The sequence below is a fragment of the Volvox carteri genome (assembly GCF_000143455.1).
Source record: "Volvox carteri f. nagariensis unplaced genomic scaffold VOLCAscaffold_17, whole genome shotgun sequence".
Lineage (NCBI taxonomy): Eukaryota > Viridiplantae > Chlorophyta > Chlorophyceae > Chlamydomonadales > Volvocaceae > Volvox > Volvox carteri.
The window spans coordinates 1,850,547-1,861,937 of record NW_003307560.1 but is presented as its reverse complement, the minus strand read 5'-3'; the positions used below and the strand labels follow the sequence as shown (position 1 = coordinate 1,861,937).

Genomic DNA, 11,391 nt, shown 5'->3' with positions numbered 1-11,391 from the left:
GGCGGGAGGGGAGGGTGCAGTGGCCGGGGTTGGAGGGGGGGAAAGCGCTGTCGGATGGTATAATGGTAGGAGATCGGTCTTTTACTCCTCGGATTTTTGAGGGACTCATCTTCCCGCAGTCCTCTACTCTGGACCCGAGGCCTTTGGTGGGAGTGCTTCACGTCCCTGGGGAATTCGTGTTCGTCGGTCGGTCAGTCGGTCGGTCGGATGGATGGATGGATGTTCGTACGGGTTCGCTTTGGGGTTTGCCGTAAGTTCTGGCTTCTGCTCCTTGCGGCTCTGTCTTTTGCCTTATGTCTTATGTCGATCTTGAGCTGCCCTCCAATTCTCTCTCCGCCCTCCTCCCCGCCTTGCGGCCTCTGCAATTCCACGTCGCCCCCCTTTCCCCCGTTGCCTCTCCCCGGGCACACATTTACGGGCGGCACACAACACAACACAACGCAACACGACAGCGAGGTGCTGGTGATGGTGATGCGCAAGCACCAGCGCTACTTCCCGGTCTTTGCGCCCGACGGCAAGTCGCTGCTGCCGTACTTCATCACCGTGGCCAATGGGCCTGTGGATCCGGCGGTCGTGGCGGCGGGCAATGAGGCGGTGCTGCGCGCTCGCTTCGAGGACGCCACGTTCTTCTACCGGGAGGACTTGAAACAACCGTTGGAGGCGTTCAGGTGTTCAGGAATGGGGGGCATCTGTTGGGGCGGCAAGATGGAAGAGGGGCGTGCCTCGCGGCCCTGATCCCTCCTTTCTGTTGTTACACACGACCCGCGACTCACTGTCGCCGCTAGTATTAGGGTATCTGACAGAACCTTGGTGGCTCGCCTTCATTAAAAAGTCATCATAACGAAGAAATATCGTGAAGTAAAAAAGGATTTATCATCGTATATACCCACTTCCTTAATATGCCCTGATTGTGAATCAGGAACCTGATGGACTTGGACTTGAGTTTTTTCCTTTTGGTGAAAAATCCTTTATTGTTCAGGCCCAAGCTGTCCGGCACCACCTTCCAGAAGGATCTGGGTTCGCTGCTGGATAAGGCCCTCCGGCTAGAGAGGCTGGTAGGGCCGCTGGCGGCGGCGGTGGCGGCGGCGCGGCCGGGCCAGGCGGCCTGGGGTGAGGCGGGCGTGTTGGAGGTGGCGGTGGAGGCGGCGCGGCTGTGCAAGGCGGACCTGGCGACCAGCACGGTGACCGAGATGACGGCACTTGCGGGCACCATGGGCCGCCATTACGCGTACAAGCAGGCAAGTTGTGTGCGCGTGTGTGTGTGTGTGTGTCTGTGTGCGTGTGTGTGTGCATGTGTGTGTGCGTGTGTGTGTTTGTGTGTGTGTGTGTGTGCGTGTGCGTGCGTGCGTGTGTGTGTGTATGTGTGTGTGTGTGTGCGGGGGGAGAGCAACAGGGAAAGAGCGAGGTGAAAGGAACGACGTGGTGCTTGGATTAAGGACAGGGGAGGCCGAGGAGTACAAAAGAGGAGGAGAAATGTGTTTTGTATTTGCTTGGAAAAGATAACTCCTATTTTTTTCCCTTTCCCCACGTGCTTTCCCTCCTGCTCCTGCTGTGCTCCTCCCCCTGCTCAGGGCCTATCTGCCGCTGTGGCCGAGGCCATCTTCGAGGCGGCCCTTCCCCGTCAGGCGGGCGACCTGCTGCCCGCCAGCCCAGCCGGGGTACTGGTGGCGGCGGCAGATCGACTGGACTCCCTGGTCGGCCTCTTCGCCGCGGGCTGCGCGCCGACAGCAGCCGCGGACCCGTACGGCCTCCGCCGCGCCGCGTACGGCATGCTGCAGGTGCGGTGTATGTGCGCATACCGCCCACTCGCGCATGTGGGCATTTACGGGGTGGGGACGATGAGCACTAGGACGAGAAGAGGCGCGTCATGTGGAAGAATGCGGGACGATAAAGGAAGGCAAATTTCAACGTAATGGGAAAGGTCTTGGTGGACTCAGAGTTTGGTTTGAGGCCGATGCGGGTGTTAAGAAGGCATGTGTAGCTGTGCTGACGTCACGTGTTGTGTCCTCGAGTTTTGTCCGCTACGCCTGCCTCCCCTCCCTCCCCTCCCTCCCCTCCCTCCCCTCCCTCCCCTCCCTCCCCTCCCTCCCCTCCCCCCCCTTGCCGCACCTCGCCTAATCGGCGTTCCCCACCCTACATCTACAGACGCTGGTGACAAACAACGTCGGCGTCAGCCTCCGTGCCGCTGTCGCCGCGGCGGCTGCGCTGCAGCCCATCGCCGTCTCCGACGCCGTACAGTCCGACGTGTTGTCGTACGTCAACGGCCGACTTGAGCAGCTTCTGGGTGATGGCGGTGCCCCAGCGGAGGTGGTTCGGGCCGTGCTGGGGGAGCGCGGGGATGACCCGGCGCTGGCAGCGAAAACGGTGGAGGAACTCAAGGTGTGGTTGCGCGTGTGTATATGCATGCGTGTGTGCGCGCTCTATGGCGTGTACCTGATATGACCCTGAGATGTTCCGTTGAAGGAGTGGGGATTAGGGTTCCATTCCAATAAGGGGGAGCCCTTACTGAGAGGTGGCCGCCGCATTCCATTAAGACAGCAGGCGCAACCAAATCCCGACTGGGGGGGGGAGGGCCCGGGAAAACGAGGTTCGGACAGGGCGATACAACGGCGAGGGGAAGGGTACAGGAATGGCAGGCATGAGGAAAGCAATGAAAAATGAGTCCGTGAATGCGAACAGTTGTGTGTTGAGAGTGTGTTGAGATGAGAGTGTGTTGAGATGAGAGTGTGTTGAGATGAGAGTGTGTTGAGATGAGAGTGTGTTGAGATGAGAGTGTGTTGAGATGAGAGTGTGTTGAGATGAGAGTGTGTTGAGATGAGAGTGTGTTGAGATGAGAGTGTGTTGAGATGAGAGTGTGTTGAGATGAGAGTGTGTTGAGACGAGATAAGATGACATGACATGAGGTGATCTAACACCGAGTCTGATCCGGCCAACCTCGCTCCGTGCCGCACCCTGCCGCCTCATGCGCATGTACAGGTGGAGTGGGAGGCGGGGGAGGCGGGTAGCCTGCGCCGCGTGATGGCGGCGTTCAGCCGACCCACCCGCATCGTCCGCGGCAAAGAGGTGCCCGACGCGTCGGTTGCTGTCGACCCGGCTGTGTTCGAGGGAGAGGAAGAGCGCCAGCTGTACGCGGCTTACACTGACGCACGCGCTAAGGTGGGGAACGAGTTTTTCGCGAGTATACATACCGCAATATTACGAAACTGTTGAGCCTATTGTGGAGGGGACAGGATTAAAACCCTCTTGGGAAAAAGCTTCCGCATGTTGCACGCCCTAACCTCCATTACGTCTGCGCCCGTACACGGCCGTACACAGCCTGTACACAGGTCTTACTCTCGTCATAGGAAAGACTGTGCAAGAGGTAAAGTACTGCGTAACTTCAGTATTGAGGGTCGGGACCACTTTTGGGATTTGCACATGTGGACTGGAACAGAGTCAACGCGGACACATTCCCCTTTCTCCTCCTCGTAGAGCTTAGAGAAAAACGTTGCCAACTTATCCTCGCTTTTTCTTATCAGGGTTTGTTAAGTTTGCCCGTGCCGCCTGCCCCCTACGAACGACAATGACGCAACGACGTTCCATGCTCACGTGACCACTCGCGGCCATCCACTACTACCCATTACACGTCCACAGATGTCGCCCGCGGTGTCCGTGTCCGAGTGGCTGGCGGCAGTGGAGCCGCTGCTACCCGCCATCGACCGCTTCTTCGACAAGGTCTTCGTGATGTGTGAGGACGCGGCGGTGCGGGCCAACAGGCTGGCGCTGCTCCGCGACCTGGCGGCCCTCCCCCGCGGGGTGCTGGACCTCTCCCAGCTGCCCGGTTTCTGAGAGAGGCCATGGCTTTACCTGCTTGAGGTTCAGCAGCAGTGCCGGTGCTGCCGATGCTGCTGCTGTAGCCGCTATCGCTGATTCATTTATCGACGCCCAGCAAGCTCCCGACTGGGCTGGCGCCGGTGCATCGCTGTTGCGACCTCTCCGCCGGCCGCCCTAGCCGCTGCTATTGGGAGACTCTCTTAGAAATTGCAGGAGGAGCAGTGGCTTTAGCCGGGCAAGAGTTTTGAGGGCGTGACGGGAGCCCCAGGTTCTAGCGTGCTCTAGCCGAGCGCATCTCCTATTTCCTGGCCTATTTCGTGGCCTTATTTCTTAGGGCGGTTCCAGTGACGGGAGTAAATGGAAGAAGGGGGACCAGGTTCTAAGGTCCAGAGGGGACGCACTCGCTGCGAACGGTTCCCTCGTACAGAAGCGCGTTCCGTGGGTAGCACTAAGTTGGGTACCAGCCGAGTGCCGGGTGTGCTTGGCTTGTGCGGGTTTGGGTACGACTGCGAGGATTTGCTTGGCGGCTTCGTGCTGGCATCAGAGGCGGCGTTTGTGTAGCTTGTGTATATGGGCATTCGCATTCGTGACATCTGATTTGGAAAGATGTGAGTGCACAGGACAGTGGCATTTTCTTCGCGCGCGTTTCCTGGGACGGCGTCCCCGCGAGGAATTGAGGGGCTCCCTACGTCAGGTTGCGCGTGCTGTGCTAATGCTGGGGGTGCATTTAAGAATGGGTAGGTAGCTTTTTGGAGACGTTAGGGGTCAGTGGTTTATAGGATGTACTGGTCGAGTGGATGGGAGCCTAAGTTTTGGAGGTGCGAGCGTGTGCGTGGGAGAGGACGTCGGGCGGATGAAGGTGCTCTTGGGGAGAGGACAGTGTTTGGAGGAAACTCGGTGGACCAAGTTTGCCCAATAGAGGAGGAGGAGGAGGAGGAGGAGAGGGAGGAGGAGGAGGAGGAGAGGGAGGAGGGAGGAGGAGAGGGAGGAGGAGAGGGAGGAGGAGAGGGAGGAAGAGGAGGAGGAGGCAGGGCATGGCCCGATGCTCTGTGGCCGGGGCTGCCACCTCAGGAGGCCGTTCGCAAGGAGGAGATTCACCTGGGCTAAATGAAGCTGCCAGCTGCCATGGTATGATCTGATTATCAGCTTTAATTGTATGCGCATTGTTGAACAGAACCGGCATCTATCTATGCGGTCCCGGAGCGTTCGAATATGAAAGCACGTATGGCGACCCCGCCCGCTTCCCCCCCCGGAGGCCGCGCGTTTTGGGACACACGACGTCGGTGCTATAATCGCAGCCTGTTTAATGGGGAAGATATATACTCTTATACGATCATGATTCATGGGCAGGTTGGAGGCATTTTTATGGTTAAGCGTGAAACGGTACGGCATGGCGGCCTTTCCAAATGCTCTGAGATAACGTTTTGGCGGTGGTTATAAGTTACTTCTGTTTCCTTGCGGCCACCTGGTTACCTCGTGGTTGTTGTTTACCTTGACATCCCGCCCATATCTCGGGTTTCGTGGCGGGCATGCTGGGTGTGTTGGAGTGAGAGGGGGGTCGCAACACGGTTTCGCGGCGGGCGGGTTGCGCCTTCAGGGGTAATGAAGTAACAAGACGAGAGCGCGCAGGCAAGCTTTAGATTAGACGCGCGTGCCCAGACACGGTTTTCTTGTTGTTGCCGGTACTTGCCTTTAAGTGGCACAAGCGCAAGGACCACAGCACAAAAGGACCACATGCTCCACGATAACTCCGCAAAAAAAACTCAGAAGTCGAAGACATGGCCGAAGGAGGAAACTGCGCACAACAACACCAAGCAACACAACATACTGCACTGACGCGTACATGAACACCCACCAAGCACACGAAAAGCCAGGAGAGGTCCTTATGAGCCTGTTGGCCCCGTACGTACGGCTGCACTGGTGGTGAGGCTGACAAAGGCGACCTGGCGGCTGCAGATGCAACTGCCTTTACCACCACCACCACCGGAACACGTGTGAGACCACGTCGTAATTTCGGAGCTAGCGGAGCGAGGACTTGTGTGTATGACGAGTGAGGTCGTTGAGTCGCTAGCATGACTATTTAATCGGACCATATTATTGACATTGTACGTCTAAGGCACACGCCATCTCCTCGGCAAGTAAAGTCAGCTTACGCTTCTCAGTTGTTAGGAGCGGTCTGGTTCCCTTTCAATTAGTATCCACCCCGCCTTGCTCGTCATCATCGACATCGTCCTCGTCCTCATCGGCATCGTCCCCGTCGTCATCCATCGTCTACCATGGCTTCCATCCCCAACGAGATCGGACAGACTGTCTAGGGACCACTCAACCTCCCTACCGTGCTCCTGGACGCCTCGCAGCTGCCGCCCCAGCCGCAGGGCTTCCATACATACCGGCAGGCGGCTGTTTACACGTCCACATCTCAACTCCCCTGCCGATGCATGTCCGGCATCCCAATCCCTGGACCTTCTGCCCCTGCAGCGTCCGAAGCTCCTCTCCCCTGGGATCGGGTCTACGAGATAGCCGCCACTGCTGCCGTTGGCGCACTGCATAACTCAGGGTCCCGGCAAGCGCCCACTTTTACCCCTCAGCCGGTCCACACAGCCAGGGCCCCCGTTTCAACCCCACCGCTAAGGACGCCGACCTCGCCTCGTGGGCGAACCGTCTCCAACTACATTTCGCCATGTGCGGAGTGCAAGAAGACAGTGACTTAGCCGCTGTAACCGCCCTCTCGTCAATTGGCGGCCCGGCACTCGATACCTTGCTCCTACACCACCGGCGGGCACCTTTTACTTCCCTCACACGCCGTACACGCCGCTGATGCTGCGGCCGGCTTGAAAATCCAAACACGGACACCTATTCCTCAGTCATGCTGCGGCGATGGCGGCCACATATAATCCCGCTCTAACCCACGAATCGATTGTACGAGCACATAGGCAAAAGAATGCACTAAAGCAATCTTCCGTATTACGGCAGTCGAGCGAAATCGTCGTACTTTACCGAAATAAAGCAACATCCATGTACAGATAAACTGTAAGGGATTTGTGTTCGTTACCGAGTACGTATGGTTTGTCTTTGATCGGTACGACTCTGTGTCGTGCAAGGCTTTGCCAGACTATTTAAGGCATTCCTACACCATTATTTGTAAGCTTAGTATTCTTCTCTTCCTTGTCTCTCAGTCAGCGATTGATGTCGGGCTCTGCAGATCGGGCAAGTTAGGAACTAATGCTTCCTCCAGTCGCCAACTGGAGCCAGTTCCTTTCATAAACTGAAGCTGTGAGAAACCACCGATACGCTTGGAGAGGGAGGGGCTAAAGGTGGAGATGGCGCCGATGGCGACACCTTTGTCGTACTGATGTACATACAGGCATTTGTACAATGGCTGCACTACCTCGTTGCTTTTGCCAGAGCCCCGAAAACACACCAGCATCTGTAATCCGTGGCATTGACCAACGAACCACGCATACCTGCGATGCTCTATCCTACCATGCCCTCGTCGCCGCTGCGGCAATGTAGCAAATAGAGCTGGCCCAAAGCATTAGCAGCTGGTGTTCGACGCCCTAAAAGAGCGGTAACCGTACAAGACTGTGGGCCTTTACAACATCTTAGCAGCTTCACCGAGCCGCATCCAGCAGACCATCCAAGTCAAAACAGGACATTCAAGTTGCGGATTTCGTTATGTCGGTAAGTCCGTTGGCTTTACATGCTTTCGCCGTGTTTGGTTCATTTGAGAAACGTTTACCGCTGCAGGGATTTTGTGTGTATATATGTATGCATCTGACGACGTAGCTATCAGCGTGGATGGCTGCTGCTGGCTAATCGTTAAGCAGCCCCTCGCACAAATGTGTCCGGTCGTACTTCGCGAATAAAGTGTTCGTACATCGTCCCAAAAAAGCCAGGAGCGAATTTTGCCGCGCAGATGCGCGCGTGCGATTCACAAAATGCGCCTGTACAAGTGTATATAAATTTTCTTGGCGGATGAGGACCACGTGCGGCAGCGCGTTGCGCAAGTGGGCATGTTGGCCATAGCCGCACGCGGCATGCATGCTGGACTACTGCCTGGATGCTTTGCAATAACTGAAATGAAAGCACCGAATGCCAACGTCCTAGCTTGCAACTCTGGGCTCGTGAAACTGCCGCGGAAGATGAAGCGCTGGCGAAGAGGCAGTTGTATGCAGCACCTTGTTCAGAGTAAAGTCAACTTACAAAGTTGCGCAAAGTATAACATACATAAACTTAATTAAACATAAGAACAGATAAGACGTTTAGAGCCTTGTCGGTGACATGGACGCCGCCGTTGGCTTGGAACAGCTATTTGCTGTGCATAGGGACGTGCCCGCGTTAGCCGTGTTGCAACAGCTCAGGATGGATTTCAGCCAGCAACAGCCTCAAGAGCTGCTGCACAACCACCGGGAATGTCTTCAGTTGGGCACGTGTAGTTTTGGTCGGCGGGGTCGAGCAACGTACGCAATGCGCACAGAAACCAAGGTGCAGCGTTCTGTAACATCGCCAACATATCCGGTACGCGGTGGCAGGCTTGCCGAGCACGAAATGAAGGGGGGGTCCATCTCACCATTCAACTAAGCATGCATGTGCTCGGTTGAATGCTCGGTAGCGTGCGAGTTTACCCCTATCAGGATGGTTGTTTGCATATCCCTCCAAGCGAGAGGGCTTGCACCTATGCTGATGTTCGTTCCAAGAAGTGAACTGAGGACTGATGCTACGGTGAAAGATTTGCACGTAAATTCGCCCGTGCGCCAAACGCCCTGTAACTCGCGTACGCTAATCTCACATTCCAATATGCCACTGCACTTTCCTCTCCAGCCTGGCCACATTCTCTTCCTCGCAAACGTACTTGGGCACCTTACAATCCAACACCATACGTGCTTTGGAATCGCGGGCAGCTGCTTCACAAGGACCCCCCTATTTGGGATGTGTCAGGTCACATAAAAATGCAAATACGGGGTCAAGGACATGCGACCTTACAAGTCTTCCATCATCGGGGCGTATTCGGAGAGGTCGACTTTAATTTTTCCCTCGGTTTCACAGCAGTCGCGCTGCTGCTTGCTTCAATCTCGGCAACCCCACAACTGTTTTGTGTTCCTGCCAATCTATCGCTCAACAAAATAAACAACCCGCAACCTCAAAGAAGGGTCCAACGACAGTAAAACTCCTATTTCCTAATTTGCTGAGGATTCCTCTCCGCCTCTGTACCCGAACAGATTTCCAACTTGACTGCTGTTATCAAAACGCACCAAGATTCGCACCAATAGCTTATTTGATAGCTCTTATGCAATCTAATTCGAATCCCCAACCGACGCAAAAAGCGAGCGGCGTGCAATCCCGCCGCGACATAATTCTTTCGCACCGGCTGAACCATGTAGCCATCCACCCCGAATATTAACGACGGCCCCAGCCGACCGTCTTGGTGATGGTTACAGACCTACTGCATCCATCGCAGCCACCGTCACAGCCATCGCAGCTCGGCTGCTGACCGCAGGTAGTGCAGGTCTGCTTGCATCCTCCCCAGCATCCCCACCACCATCGCAGCGCCCGGCGTGGAGTCGCAGACTTGGCCAGGAAGGGTTTGTCAGGGCCCGCCGCAGCTGGAGTAGCGCCGGTTGTGGCGCCGGTTGTGGCTGCGGACGGAGCAGCACCCTTACCGCCGACGCTAATGTTTTCGTCGTCAGCCGCGCCCTCACGAGCAGCTAGTGCCGGTTTCGACATGTACGACAGAGCCAGCATGAGGCCCAGGAAGAGAGCGACCCCGGCCATCACCCAGGAGGAAGAAGACGAGCGAGCACGGGACGTCCTCATGATGATGACTGGGAGCGGGCGGCCGAGCTGGTGCGACGGCGCGGTTGGGGCGGTGATCGCGTTCGATGTCCCCGAAGGACGGCACCGGTATCGATCGATATCCGACCGCGGGAGGAGGGCAGCGGCGGAGAAAAGAATTTAAATGCTTAATTAATTTTTGAAAACTATTTCGTGACAAAACGCAGAGCAAATGTTTTCTGTCTCGATGGTTTCATGAGCAACCGGACAACACGGCAAACAAACAAATAAACAAACAGACAAACAGACAAAACACAGCAGCACCAGAAGGCACTGAAAAGCAGCAGCGACAGGGCGTAACAACGCAAGCTGAGCGCATAAGAAGCCCCGAAGGCTCTGACTCTTAACTCCTGACTCTGATGGTGTGGTATACATCGAGGAATGCAACGGCAACGCACATATCGACATGCAAGCAGGGATAACAAGGGAGTCACGGGGGCAGTCCGGAGGCTTAGGGGAGGCCGAAACAAGGCAGGCTGCCTACTGGTGTGCCGCTGTGTCGAAAGAGGCACCTAGTACTGGGCAACGAGGCCGGGACAAACTCCTGCCTCCAGCCGAGGGGACTCGAAGGGAGGTGTTCTCTTTGGCCCCGTCAGTCGGGTAGGCGCCCATTATCGCCTCTTTACTTCCATCTTCCCCCCCAGGTATGCGATGATAAAATTTCACGCCGGCAAAAAATATTGCGACCCACCTGGTGGTGTCTTAGAAGCAGCTCAGTCCTGCGGCGTCCGTCGTGTGTCGAACTTTGCTGCGAAGCGCACCTAATCTTCTGTGCAATCTACAGTACTGGCACTGGAAAAGAAATCGCTCCAAAATCCCAACGTTTTAAAGTTCTGTAGCGTGCTATCTCAGAGGGACGGCACTCTATTATATACAAATGTGCAAGGCGGTGTCGTACGCCAAATTAAGCACCGAATCTTGGACACGTGCGCGCTCTGACGAAAAGGCGTTCCTTGGCCGACATGTCGAGGAGTCTTTCGAGTGATTTTGCCATACATGACACCACTCTCACATTGTGGCAGGTCGTTCGCGGCTGCGGCGCTGCGTCCAGCGGCGATACATGCCCGAATAGCAGCGCATGCAATTCATAACAGTATATTATATCTTTTGATAGACGTTAACTTTTGCGCCATGTGGCTATGATGGAAAAGCATTACGACGAGCCAGACCGTTCAGGTACGTAGTTGTCGCCGATTCGCTCGCCTGCTGATGCGATCGTCGCGACTCGAAAAGTGTGAATGAGATGTGGATGGCTTTACAACCATTCTTATAAATCACATTTGCTTTCCGATATGGATATTGAATTGGTAATGCGACCGGAAAAATGGGAGTGAAATTGTTGTGGATGCGGCCTTGATGAATGAGGGTCTACGCCGGCGCCTTAGATCTAGCTGGCGCCTTAGAAGCTCACAACGGGCCATCCAACGTAAGTTAAGCAGTTTCGCCACTAATGCCATGCAGGACTTGAGCAGGAGAACTTTTGTCTGATGTATGATGCGGAAGTCCTGGGATCTGGGAAATCCGGATCACGGCAGCCGAAAGGTGCAGCTGAGGAACCCGCACTTCGATCTGCCTGTCGCATGAAAAAACGGATACGGCATGTATACATTGCATACGCTTTGTGTCAGCAGCTTGTTGGCTGATGCCTGCCGCGAACAACAGTAAAGGCGCAGCTCTCTCAGGGTCTATTTTCTATGCGGGTCTTTTCTCCAAAAGCTAACTGTTTTATGGTTTTCTTGCCACCTG

General features: G+C 55.7%; 1 protein-coding gene across 1 annotated transcript in view; it reads left to right on the top strand.

Moving 5' to 3' along the window:
- The window catches only part of VOLCADRAFT_59982 (uncharacterized protein), a gene marked incomplete at both ends in the record, with an annotated part of 11,943 nt that extends 8,115 nt beyond the window's left edge, over positions 1 to 3,828 (top strand). Inside the window, 6 exons of the mRNA XM_002950188.1 lie at positions 315 to 668; positions 980 to 1,247; positions 1,572 to 1,778; positions 2,146 to 2,391; positions 2,998 to 3,156; positions 3,634 to 3,828. Coding sequence (XP_002950234.1) covers positions 315 to 668; positions 980 to 1,247; positions 1,572 to 1,778; positions 2,146 to 2,391; positions 2,998 to 3,156; positions 3,634 to 3,828 — 1,429 coding nt within the window. The remainder of the gene's footprint in view (positions 1 to 314; positions 669 to 979; positions 1,248 to 1,571; positions 1,779 to 2,145; positions 2,392 to 2,997; positions 3,157 to 3,633) is intronic.
- Between the last annotated feature and the right edge of the window lie 7,563 nt (positions 3,829 to 11,391).